The sequence below is a fragment of the Bombyx mandarina genome, chromosome 13, assembly GCF_030267445.1.
Source record: "Bombyx mandarina strain Sakado chromosome 13, ASM3026744v2".
In the NCBI taxonomy this organism is placed as follows: Eukaryota; Metazoa; Arthropoda; class Insecta; order Lepidoptera; family Bombycidae; genus Bombyx; species Bombyx mandarina.
The window spans coordinates 2261940-2276269 of NC_143220.1; the positions used below are offsets into that span (position 1 = coordinate 2261940).

General features: G+C 32.5%; 2 protein-coding genes across 2 annotated transcripts; one reads left to right on the forward strand and one right to left on the reverse strand.

The window, feature by feature from the left end:
- Positions 1–1215: 1215 nt before the first annotated feature.
- Positions 1216–13917, reverse strand: Spase22-23 (Signal peptidase complex subunit Spase22-23). Its single transcript, XM_089732519.1, has 8 exons — positions 13784–13917; positions 12208–12369; positions 11361–11474; positions 7238–7436; positions 4904–5075; positions 2559–2710; positions 2224–2490; positions 1216–1443 (listed from the first exon to the last, which is right to left on the reverse strand). Exons 1-8 carry the CDS (start codon positions 13833–13835, stop codon positions 1314–1316), a joined length of 1248 nt encoding a protein of 415 aa, XP_089588645.1. The 5' UTR covers positions 13836–13917; the 3' UTR covers positions 1216–1313.
- LOC114246399 (uncharacterized) lies at positions 3794–6343 on the forward strand. Its single transcript, XM_089732326.1, has 2 exons — positions 3794–4019; positions 4331–6343. Exons 1-2 carry the CDS (start codon positions 3862–3864, stop codon positions 6066–6068), a joined length of 1896 nt encoding a protein of 631 aa, XP_089588452.1. The 5' UTR covers positions 3794–3861; the 3' UTR covers positions 6069–6343.
- Positions 13918–14330: the final 413 nt, after the last annotated feature.

Here is a 14330-nt window from a genome sequence, read left to right on the forward strand (position 1 = left end):
ATTCTGGTCCAAAATTAATGGTTCATAATAAAATACAATTGTTTCGTAATAATAAAATATTTATCAAAGATTAGCCAATGAAATTGGTTAAAATAAATTATGAATAAACATTTATTATTATTATAGATTCAATTTCCATTAGTGTGCTATAGGCGTTTATCTGAAAGTCGAAGTGTACACACACTCAAAGTAGTTAATATCTCATTTATTTCGTTTATTTATTAGATTATTATGAATCTAACTGTAAAATTAGAAAAACTCGAATAAAAAATTAAAATAATGTCATAGTATTTTTCTGTAGACGAAATTGTAGAACATGAATTACTATGTATGTTTAAAATGTATTGAATAAATATAAATGAATAAGTGTTTGATTTTTACTCCTACACTGTTTATAGGGCTATTGCACAACGAAATTTGTTCTTGGGATTATTAGGAAAGGTTTGGACTTTTCATTTTGCGACCTTTTCGTAACTGCAACTCGAAATTGTAAAATCCGCCTATCATGTGAAAAGTGGGTTATTATGAGTTTATATCCACGTATATATCTTGAATAGTAAATAAGTACACGAGATTGGCTTCTTATTGCAGGAAATGAACAAGTTCATGACTTGAATCATCTTGCATGGTGTTAAATTATTACTGGATCTCTTTGATATAACAATGTGGATGCCATCACTTAACTTGAGAAATGAGGTTTAATAGTAAAGTTCGACATACAAATGAGGAGTTTAAAACTATTGATTTGTAGTAGAAATAGGCAGAGTAGTGATGCCTATTCATACGGACACGATGCACTGCCACCAGTAAAATGTTATTTTTAATTTTCCCATTAGTTTATTTTACAGGTGCCTAGAAGTCAATAAATAATATATCATTAACAAACATTTTCGGAATTGTCCTTTAAACTGATTTATTAAATTTAATGTTGCGCACATTTGATGTGTTTTGAGAATAGTGAATATCATTTTCCAAAGCCTACTGATGCACTTAAATTCATTTTATCATTTATGCCACAACATTTTATTCTTCAATTAATAATTTATCGGCATAATTCAATCACTTTACTAAGATAAAAAATTTCTATCAACAAAAATAATTCTAGGAATGTTTTCCTTTTAAGCTATGTAGATAGTAATTTCGGTTGACAATATTTTTACTAACTAAACTTGATAGATACAAATGGTTACAGCGGAAATAAATAAAAACCATAACTAGGATTTTCAAGTTTATTTGGAACTTCTTAAATAATTGTCATGTTACTTTCCTACTGATGAGAGGTAGGCAAGCAGCACTAATCTACTATTTCTTAATCATACTCTTGTTTGAGTATATTCTATAGGAAACTTGAAGGAGTGTTGTCCAAGAGCCTGGATGTTGGGTAACAAGCCAGCATTGGGAATAATATTCCATGATAATGTTAATGTGACATTGCTGTGACCTCTGAAAAATAAAGTACGCTTTAGTGGGTGTATTTTGGTTTATCTTAATATAAATAGAATGGTTTAATTATATTTTTATGTGATAGCAGGGATTAGTTGGTTATACACATTGGCCAATCACCATGAAAGACACAAAAAATGTGAAATGACTTTTCGTTTCACACTTTCAACTGAACATAGCCTTTTGCCTATGCTCAGTTTCTCTGTTCAGTTTAATAATGAATGAGGTGCAGGAGATAATGCAGGAGAAAAACCAACAGCTCATAGGATTGTGGCCTCATTGTTCATGTTGTCAAAATAGTTGGCTAGTTCTCAAGTGGCCGACATACACTGTGATCATGTGAGAGACCTATATCCAACAGTAAATGTCTATAGGCTGATGATTAAATTAATTATTATTGCCAAATCTCTTGTCTAAAAATCCACATTTGCAGAACCATTAAGACTATGCCTGTTGTATGTTGATAGTACTAATAAAAGATGTTCCCTGAAGTGCCAACAAAAATTATACCCAATCAAAGAAGACGTATACCATGGTAGACATTAGCAAATAAATATTAATATCTTGCACAAAATTTTATACACAATTGCATTAGTTCAAGCTGTAAGAGCAGTGTATGTAGTAATCATTTCCTTATGTGTTTCACAAAATAACAGTACTGGCAAAGCAATATTTGTGTGTTTTAAGTATATTGCATCTAGGTATAAATGAGATACATTTGTAAGGCTGTCATAAACATTAAAATGTTTGAAATTAATTTGTCAGATAGACTGTACTTACTTTAAGCCATTGCCATCGTCCCAGAAATAGTACTTAGTGTTCATGTTCTTGAAGTCTAGCACAGCATTTTCACCTCTTAATATTATTTTGTCCCACAAAACAACCTGATTCAATTCATTGCTTGGTGTAATGTATTCGGCAGTGAGATATAGGAACAACTGTTTAACGTTCCAGTTAAAGAGGTTGGACAGATCTGTTTTAAGATCGAAAGTTAAGAAGCCAAGATCATTTCGTTCCCTAGATGCTCCGTAGTCAGGTACGTTTTTACTGAAACAATATAGGTGTTGAGTTTGTATAGTTCCAATTTAATTTGGGAAAGTTTTGTTGCAACTTACACTACTACTTTAACTGTATTCATTTGGGCCCCAGTTCTGTAGTCCACAGTTAGGGTTGATAAAAAACACAAGAATGTAAGACATGCTAGTACACTTAATGTGTATGTCAGTATTGCATTTCCTCTCGTTAACACGGAATACATGTTAACAAACTAATTTGATTTAAATTATTACTAAAGATTCACTTTCTCAATTTTGAGGTTTTGTTTTTCGTTGACGTTTGCATTGAGTCCCTTCGATGACGTTTGGGACACGTCATGTACCGTATTAATCAAAATTTAGTTTCTGAACGGAGACAATATTTGGTTGCTTTGGACTAATTCATTGCACTTTATTCAGTTATTAACAGCCAACATTTACATTGTCTTAAAGCTCATATCTAAATTTTTTAAAATATAAAATTTTAAATACCAAATATTTTATGATATTTACCGACGATTTGGTTTTGGTGAAAACTGTGTTAGTCGTAAGAAGTCTAAATATCCGTGTCCGTGTCAAACATTCAGAAATGTACACTTAATATTTCTGATAGTCTAATATGAAATAGAAATAAATGGAAAAGAAGCGGATTTCCGTACTGAAACAAAAAAGAATACGAAGTTCTGACATCGTACGAACGGATATCAACTCGATTTATTTTAAATTTAAAAGTGATGAAAAAAACATCTTTTTAATAAGAATGCTTCTTGTGATACTTTTTGACTCATATGAAATAACACTTAAATAATTGTACAATAGCAAATACTTTTTTCATCAACAGTATCGTAACTGTTTGTAAAATATCCCGACAGTTATTATTTTACAGATAGGTATAGGATAGAAAGGGCAATTCGGGGTTAGAATATTTCTTTCGCAGACTGGCACTCTAAAGACTCAGTAAATTCGCACCAAAGGACTTGGACATAATTTCATTTCATCTTGTTTCATTCATTTCATTTAATTTTTTAAATAACAAAGTATATGACGTATGTAAATAAAGTTAATTGAAATCATGTAATATAAACTGCTGGTAACAATAGCATCGCAAGAATGCCATACTGAAAAGAGAAAAGATTTGGAGCTTCAGATTTGCCAGGTTTCTAACTTCTTTCATGACTAGTTTCGTTTAGGGTTATTGCGGATCTACGTTGCTCTGTCGTCTGGGTCGGGATTCCTATTAATGGGTAGTGTGGAGTCTAAAGATAAGTTAGCGTTCGGTGGGCGGAGCGGAAGCGTAAGCGAGCTAAATAATAAGGTAGGTGCGGGTAATAAGGCCTATCGGCTAATAAGGCCTAAGTAACGAAAAAACAATTTAAAATGTTCGATGCCGCTCAAGGACACAATCATAGGTAGCTACACTCCTAAGATGGCGCGTCAAAATTGTCGCGACGCGTCGCTCGCTTGTTTCGACCAGTGCGATGTGATCTTTTGTGAGGGGTGGTTGTGTGTGGTAAGAGTAATAAAAAATAGTCCGACTGAATCGTAAGTAATGTTTGTAATATTACACTTTTATATATAATTTTACGCTACAATTTTCTGTTTTTCATGCTTCTATTGATCTTTGATATCTGAGTAATATATCATGAATCAGTTAGTGTATTTTTTTGTATATCTTTATACCCTATATCAGCGGTTAATAAAGCCTATCAAATTTGACAGTAGGCCTTATTATAATCCTCTTTTTATAACACTATTTGACAGCTTTCCAACTAATATTTTAAATATTTCGTAAAATGTTATGAATGTTTATAAGTAATTACGACTGTTTACTAATTACTTTATTGTAATTTTAGTGTCTACATTATGATGCCCCGCAAACGAGCATTGTGGTCTGAAAATGACTTGGTTTCGGCTGTCCAAGCAGTAAGAAGAGGAATACTAAGCACATATAGAGCTGCTGAGAGGTATAAAGTCCCCAGGAGAACCATTAGAAACCATCTCCAGACCGGAAGCTTGAAAAAGACACTAGGTCGAAAATCTATTCTCAGTGACGACCAGGAAGCTGATCTTGTTAGCAGAATTATAAGGTTTGCTGAAGTAGGTTTGCCTGTGACACCACGGATTCTCCGACGCTTGGTCTATAAATTTTGTGAGCTTAATAAGGTGAAGCATAACTTTAATCAAAATGCTGGAGTAGCTGGTAAAGATTGGTTTAAAGCATTTATGAAAAGACATCCCGAAATATCTAGAAGAAAAGCTCAGTTTATTAATCCAGCCAGGGCACAAAAGCTTAACAAATTTATCGTTAATGATCACTTCAACAAACTTAATGAAATTTATGATAATCTAGATTTGCAAAACCACCCTGAAAGAATTTATAATATGGATGAGAAAGGCTGCCGTCTAACAATTCATCATCAACAGACTGTTTTGGCAAAGAAGGGTGCTAAAAGAGTGCATTTACAGTCTTCGGAACACGCTGAAAGTGTCACCATAGCGGGATGTGTAAATGCACTTGGTACTGCTATACCACCAATGATCATATTTAAAGGTAAACGATTGAAGCCAGAATTATATGATAATTTGCCACCAGGTTCTCTAGTAGAAAAATCTGCAAAGGGCTATATGACTAATGAACTTTTTAAAGAATTTCTGAAGCACCTAGCTAGATATAAAAGTGCAGGAAAGTCCCTTTTAATATTTGATGGAGCAGCTTGTCACTTAGACTTAACCATCGTTGAAGTCGCAGATTCACTCGACATATCATTATACTGTTTACCTTCGAATACCACTCACGAACTGCAACCCCTAGATAAAGCTGTCTATCGATCATTTGAACACCACTGGGATGCAGAAGTCTTATCATTTATGGAACAAAACCCAGACAAAAGGCTCACTAAGGCACGGTTTAATGTTATTCTTTCAAATGTCTGGTCCAAATGCATGACTCATAATAACATTACAAGCGGCTTTAAAACCACTGGTTTATATCCATTGAATCCACAGGCTATTCCAGAAACAGCTTTTGCTCCGTCTTTATTGACAGAAGTTCCAGGTCTTGTAGTTGACACAGTTGATAAAGAAAATTCGCAACCTCGCATCTCCCCCAAGCCAATAACCCCAAGACCCTCCACGTCGACAGCACAAGAAGAAAGAATTGATAGCAGCGTAAACAGACCTTCTGGAAGATTTTACCGCATGGTTTACGGTAGTTCTAGTTCAGATGATGAAGAAGACCAAGTGCCACTCGCTCTAGTAAAAAGAACAGCATTTCAGCAACTTATGCCTACACCTGCGAAAAATACTGAAAAAACACAAAATGTTAGAAGAAAAGCCATTAATTATCGGGGAACTCCAGTCATCAAGGACCTATTCGACAAAAACAAGAAAGAGAAGAAAATAAGAAAGAGGTCAACTCTTAAAGAAATACATGACAAACAAAACAATGCTAGTTGGTACTGTCACGCTTGTGAGGAGGATAAGATGGAAGACATGAGGGCATGTTCAAATTGCGGCAAGTGGTATCATGAGGAATGCGTCGGTTTGACAGTAAATGACATAGATAATTTTGAGTGCCCTGATGGATGTTAAACAAAGAAATATGTTGTAATTTTGAAGACTAAGCATGATTAATGCATATACATTATAATTAATCTCAATTACCAAATATTAGAAGCCTATTTTGTATATTTATGAGTGTTAAAATCTTAGGCTTTATTATCCTACTATAGTATAATAAGGCCTACTGACAAGGTTTTTAAAAATGTTTTATTTTATGTTTGTTTACGGCAAAAGAGGCCATTTTTTGTTAACATTTTATAGTAATTGATCTGTAGGTTTAATTAATATTACAATTTATTGAGTCGTATACATAGTTTTTATTTTATTTCAAATTTCCCTTAGGTAGGCCTTATTACCCGCAGCTACCTTACTCTTCCTATTCACTAATGATCTTTGTCCACGAAGTTTCTCGCCGGATCTTCTCAGTGGGTCGCGTTTCCGATCCGGCGACGCACTGCCCTTGCTAGGGCCAGTGTTGGCAACACTCCTAGTTGGCCTGTTGGCCCCGTGAGCTCACCTACACGTCAATGAGAAGCTGAAATAGCATTTTAAGGCTATCAGCATAGGTAGGAAAAAAATGATCTTCTGAAATTTTTGCGACTTTCTGTCTGTCAAAATTATTTGAATATACCTTTTTTTATTAAACAATGTATGTAGGTCTTTTGTTAGTATGTACATATTATAAATAATTACGTATGTATGTAATGTTAGCATTAACTTTGTGAGCATGATAGCATGGGTAAGAACAAACATCAGGAACAAACATCTTAAGTAATGACTATCCAGACTAAGGTGTCTTCAATGGTGTGTATAGATGTGGTGTAGGGTTCCGGGAGGATAGAAGATTCTTAATATACATATTTGTCCAGCCCCACAATAAATAAGAATCTACATCTTCATTAAAATTCAACAAAAAAGTTTGATAGTGATGTAGCCTTTTTTTATTCTTTCGTTGCCTTCGTTTCAGATTACTTTTTTTTCCACAAATATGTTTATACATAACTGTTGGTTTGTAAGCAGATTACTAAATAAACAAGTACAACATCTACATTAGAAGTGCTATTTTTAGTTTCATGTGTATTCGAAAGATTAGAAGGCAACTGATCGGTGACAGAATTAAACTATAGAGTTCAATTAAGCGGTTCAATAAAATCAACGAATAGCTTTTATGAATATCAGGTGTATATTAGTTAAATAACTTATATAAAATCACTGTAAGTATTATTGAAATAGAGAGGCTTTTCCGCGTTGCATTATTGCATGGCAGTCCTCCCGGGATCGGTCGGCAGAAGCACACTCTTGTGACGTAACTGCCGTCGGTTTGCGTATAGCATCCGCTAGTTATGGCGTCACCGTTGCTGTTCACTGCACGTGTGCACATGGCTGTTGAGTTTTCCACTGTAAATAAACAAACGATTATTGTAAGTTGATTACTTTACATTGATATGCCATATTCTTTTTTCCCGTATTTTTGTTTCTTTTTGGAACAAAGTTCCTTATGGGACGATGCGGAGGGGTACCTTAACCGGGAAAAAACGTCCGTAACATAAGATTTTTATTAGTAATGCACACAGTGTACGACTTAACTTTGTAATAACGTATAAAAAATAACTTATTTTTTTATCATTCATTGACCACGATCTCAGAGCGTTCGTTTGCAATACACTAACTTATAGTCTAGTCAACAAGTTCAAAAACGTGTTAAATAGACATAAAGCTCCTAAAAATATGTACGATAGCTCATTGGATGCGGAATGATGTCTACAAAAATGTTTTTTAAGGGCTTATTAGCACATAAAAAATTGCGATTGTTATAAACAAAATAAGATTTAAAAAAAAATGAATTTGGTTTTTCCTTAATAATTTCTAAAATAATGATATTTAAGGAATTTTGAAAAAAGATCCTGAAAGAGGAGGAAATTTCCAATAAAAAAGTCCCAACTCCCGGAATTCTATCTCTATTATTTATAAAAAAAAAATAACGCTGAAAATAGCGCTCCGCGCGGTCGCTACAGCATAGGCGCGCAGTCTAAAAAGCCGGTATATCGCCTAAAATAATTTTTTTATAGTATTAAATAACAATTTAAAAATTTGAATAATTTATGGTGTAATCTAAACACTTGAAGGAAAAAAACCTAGTTGAAAAAAAAATTTTACATCGATTTTTCAAAAACTTACACCATTGTTAATTAACTAACTTTTTTCCAATCTCTGTTTTTATAAATTACGGTATAAAAGTTACAATAATTCATCTATAAATTTTTCCCTTCGTGGAGCTCTTATCATTTAAGTACTTAATAAAGTTAAGCAGTCGTCGTGGCCTAACGGATAAGACGTCCGGTGCATTCGTGTTGAAGCGATGCACCGGTGTTCGAATCCCGCGGGCGGGTACCAATTTTTTTAATGAAATACGTACTCAACAAATGTTCACGATTGACTTCCACGGTGAAGGAATAACATCGTGTAATAAAAATGAAACCCGCAAAATTATAATTTGCGTAATTACTGGTGGTAGGACCTCTTGTGAGTCCGCACGGGTAGGTACCACCGCCCCGCCTATTTTCTGCCGTGAAGCAGTAATGCGTTTCGGTTTGAAGGGTGGGGCAGCCGTTGTGACTATACTGAGACCTTAGAACTATATCTCAAGGTGTGTGGCGCATTTACGTTGTAGATGTTTATGGGCTCCAGTAACCACTTAACATCAGGTGGGCTGTGAGCTCGTCCACACAGCTAAGCAATAAAAAAAAAAGCAAAAAAAATTTTTAATCTTTATTATTTTGATAATTATAATTTTTTTTTAATTAACAAAAAATTTAATTTCTAAAAAATGTTATGAAAAAAATTTTTTTTTCGTAATATCTTAATATTGCTTTTTTTGCATCTACCATAGGTTTTAATTAACATTTAAAAAAAAATTTTTACGCTATTTGTTAAGAAATTGTTTATAAATAAATAGACTATTTTGGGATTTAAAAAAAAAAAGAATTACGGTCTTATTGTATAAGTGAAATAAAGATTTAGAAAAAAAAAAAAAATTCTTAAATAAATGTTTTAATTGTTTAACCTGAGTGTCCTTTACCGTATCTCTTATAGTTTAAAAGTTATAACAATTTATAGCTTGACAAATTATGTAACGGCTGTAATTTCATTATCATATAATATCTAAAAATGCTGTAAAAAATACAATTTTTTTTTTTCTATATTTTATATATATGGTTGTTTTTATAATTTTTTGTAGTTTTCGAAAAAAAATATAACGATTAATATTAATTTTTTATAACAAATTGTTAAGTTAATAAACAATGAAATTATTTATAAAAAAATGTATTTCTTTGTTAATCCGCTGAAAAGAGTCAATGATGATTTTTAAGAAAAAAATAATTTCTTAACTAATTATTTAAACAATTGAAATATGAAAAAAAACGATTTTAAACAATTAAAACATTTATTTAAGATTTATTTTTTTTCTAAATCTTTATTTCACCTATACGGTAATTCTTTTTTTTTTTTTAAATCCCAAAATAGTCTATTTATTTATAAACAATTTCTTAACAAATAGCGTAAAAATTTTTTTTAAATGTTAATTAAAACCTATGGTAGATGCAAAAACAGCAATATTAAGATATTACGAAAAAAAAATTTTTTTCATAAATTTTTTAGAAATTAAATTTTTTGTTAATTAAAAAAAAATATAATTATCAAAATAATAAAGATTAAAAAATTTTTTTTGCTTAACTTTATTAAGTACTTAAATGATAAGAGCTCCACGAAGGGAAAAATTTATAGATGAATTATTGTAACTTTTATACCGTAATTTATAAAAACAGAGATTGGAAAAAAGTTAGTTAATTAACAATGGTGTAAGTTTTTGAAAAATCGATGTAAAATTTTTTTTTCACCGAGGTTTTTTTCCTTCAAGTGTTTAGATTACACCATAAATTATTCAAATTTTTAAATTGTTATTTAATACTATAAAAAAATTATTTTAGGCGATATACCGGCTTTTTAGACTGCGCGCCTATGCTGTAGCGACCGCGCGGAGCGCTATTTTCAGCGTTATTTTTTTTTTATAAATAATAGAGATAGAATTCCGGGAGTTGGGACTTTTTTATTGGAAATTTCCTCCTCTTTCAGGATCTTTTTTCAAAATTCCTTAAATATCATTATTTTAGAAATTATTAAGGAAAAACCAAATTCATTTTTTTTTAAATCTTATTTTGTTTATAACAATCGCAATTTTTTATGTGCTAATAAGCCCTTAAAAAACATTTTTGTAGACATCATTCCGCATCCAATGAGCTATCGTACATATTTTTAGGAGCTTTATGTCTATTTAACACGTTTTTGAACTTGTTGACTAGACTATTATGCAAACAACCATGAATGAAGTGTGCCACAATAAGTTCGCACGCTGCCGAATGACCGTGGGTTGTCGCGGAACCTCCAGCTTTATTTTCTTTATACCTCGAATAGAACTTAAACTTAATATTTTTATAATAAGGAACTTCGTTCCTGTCCGGTGTCCCACGACACCACACATCTTTTTTTATTGCGTAGTTAGGTGAGCTAGCTCATGGTCCACGTGGTTTGTGGTTACTGCAGTCTATAGACGTCATAACGTGAATGCTGCCTCGCTGATAAAATACTCAGACACCGATGCTGCCTATTTTAATGTGAATCTCATACATATTTTTAACGAACAGACGGGATGGAGTGTTGCTAGTCTAGGACATGAGCTTAAAGTAAGAATGCGAAATTTGTATCGTTTCTATTTTTGTTGTTGTAGATGACCAAATGAATACCAGGCCATTGGTGCTAAAAAGTAATTGGAGTTCATAGATATCAGTCAAGCCTCAAATTGATTAGTACAATGGTTGTTTTAATATTAAATTTGTTTTTTTTTCCTGAAAAGATTTAAGTTTTGGTTTACCAAAGCCAACTGTTAGACGTTTCTTAATCCTGTCTGTAATCTGGCTGTCTGTCACTGGATATAACAGAGACACCATAATCGTGCCTATGCGGATAGCAGAATTTCAGAAAAAAATATACTATTTTTGAATATACATTGCACCATTGCACATATGTAGACTACCACCTATGTAATTTGTCGATGGGCCGCAAAAATAATTGAAATATTAATTGGTGCAGTTCTAATATATGTTTTAAAGTTTCCAGTTGTGTTTTCGTTTTAAAACCTTTTTCTTTTCGAATGTAGATCTATTCGGATTAATGGTAAATGGTTTCCTATGGTAAATTGCATGTGGCGTGTTATTTACACTTGTTTTATATGCTGTGAAATCATTTTTCAAACTTATCACTTACCCTTTCCATCATAGTAATAACTGTAGGTAGCACAGATATCATTACTGGCAATACAGGTCGCGTTTAAGGCATAATTCCTCCAAATGTATTCCACGTCAGGCCACGTACCATCATCTTTAATTAATCAATTAAAACAATAGTATAAGTATAGAAATGTATTTTTTACTTTGTGCTGATTTTATTTGTTTGTACATAATATGTTTTTTTAAGTCTGGTAATGTGCATGTAGTTGTGTTGTCTAAAGCTTGTTGACATTTTGTTTTAAGGACCCACACATACATAGATAAGTAACTACCTAAAAGATCTGATTATTTAATGATTTTGAGCCACTGGTAATTATGTTTGAGTTGGTGGATTTTTTTGTTGCTTATCTGTGGCAGACGAGCTTATGGTTCATCAGATAGCTTCATCACCCATGAATTTCGGCAATGCCAGGGGTCAGCTCTACTTATAAGGACTATATTTTACTCAAGCTTCGTTTGAACAGAGACCCGTGTGTTTAGTGCGAGCTTTCGTTCGCAATCGCATAAAAGTTAATTAAAATTTTTATGGACCTGGAACGTTTGCCTACGTTTGCCGCTAGGGGCGCTGCTCGAACTGCATACAAATTTGAGTTAACTTTGACGCTATCGAGAACGTTAAAAAACTCGTATTAAACACCCAGGCTCCCGTCGACTGGATGAGGAAGACAGAGACGAGTGCCCTCACGCCTTGTCGTCTGATTTAATAAGACGATACTCGATGATACAAAACGACAGGAAGTTGATGTGTCGATAAATCTAGTCGCGAAAATAAGGAAAGGCCTTTGTCTAGCAGTGGATAAGTGTAGGCTGATTATTAATCTTACGCGAGACGACTAGCGGGGCTTCACACGGAACTCCGTCAGCGAGCCGCGTCGCATCCTGGCACGTTGCGTTTAGGAACACGCTTTCGTTGTTGAACCTCGGACCCAACCAAGTGTAGCGGAAGCATCGTGCTTCTCGCGTGTGTGTTGCTATTGCGAAGCCGCCTGTAAATCATTTTATAAAATTAACGAGACTATCTATATATTAATACGTGAAGCAAAAACTTTGTACCCCTTTTCACGAATATTGTGCGGACGGAGGAGTATGAAATTTCTCACACTTATAGAGAATATAGAGAAGGAGTGCAATTGCTAATATTTAAAAAAAATATTGTTTGTCTTTAATATTATTTATCTATAGTGCAGTTTTGGCGAATACTGTGATTATTTTATCGAATTATAATAGTGTTTGACAATAGAACCATAATAATGTTTAAACTTATAATTTCAATCAACTATAGCCGAATTCCGACTACTGCGGGGCCACTAGTTATTATAACTATTTTACTGCACAATCTCATGTCTACGACAGAATAATATTGACGGGTAATCGTGCGAAAATTTAAAATCAGGAAAAAACTATTTTGACTACAATAAAAATAATCGAAAAACTTCGATGACACCTAAAGCAGCTTACGCTGTCTAGCCTGGTTGTCCAGAAAGTAATCAATGCTAATCATGCATAATAATAATGCATTTTTAATTAATGCTAATCACATTAAAAATATAATATAAAATATCAAATTATTAAACAAGTACAATATTAGATAAGTAAACACGAATGTCAGTATGTACTTACGTATCTATGTTACTATGACGCGCTGACGTGATGAAATTTAAATTAAAATGGTTATTTATGTTTTTTTTAACAAAAACCTTTAATCGTTTAAAATTAAGAATCTTTTTAAGGTCCTACAGGTTGTGGTGTAAGGTGTAAGGATAGTACAGTTAGTATGTATGTGTTATTCTACTTTATGTATTATTTATCTTGTTCTACAAACAAAACCATCAAACTTACTACAGATATAACAGTAAGGCGAAACATTGTGCTCATAAAAAATGTAGATAAATTATTAGAGTAAAGAAAGAAAAACTAAAACGATAAATAGGTGATCAGGAATGAAATTTCCGTCAGGATTTCTGAACTTCACAAATAACCTACTTATATACCAACCTACAAACCATCGTTATGCAGACACAATACTCTGCCTGAAAACATTACATGACGAAGCAATAATATTATAAACAGAAAAAACATTTGTTAAATATGGAAAATAAATGTGATGATGAATCGATGTTTTGCATAAATACTTCTACACAAATCAGATAGAATAAATCATGCGTGAATTAGGGACAAGACATTTCACAATTATTCAATACAACGGGTGCTCGAAGCAATAAAGCCGTTTTATATTTTATATATTACAAATATTTGATAAAGAATTTAACGAGCATAATCTGTGATTACTATGAACTGTCAATGAAATAAAAAGTATCTAAATAAGAAAATAAAATAATTTTATTATCTATTTGATCACTCTAACTACCCTTAAAACCAAACTATGCTGTTAATACTTACAAGCCAATAAAACAGCTGCACTCACTATAAAGTTGTAATTAACTTTAATCATTATAATAATATGTCACTGTGGAGTCTGAGGTACTTGCGAATCCATCAAAAATGTGGCCACAAATAACAACAACGGTAATATGTTTATTTGTTTTATATCGATCGCAATACTTTTATCATTTTGATTTTAATTCGACACTTATCTATTCTGTAAAAGTATTATCTATTACTCATTACGAGCGCGTTGGACTGATTTGAATGAATGATTAGATTGCGGGAGAATTTATTTTCAATGGCACTCTTTATCGGAATGCCAAAAAATGTCTCAATAAATGAAAAAGCCAGAAAAATAACATTTTCTTATACTTGATGAAGTTTTCTATTGATATGCAGTAAAACAGTTGCATAGTCTTTAAATTCGTTAAAATGTAAATATTCGGTTGGCAAAGTATATACTATAAATACATAATTATAAAGGTATATAAATAGTATATAGTAATCAATTTAAGACTGAAGTAGAATATTATGATCACAAGCTGTCATGAAAGGAAACTCC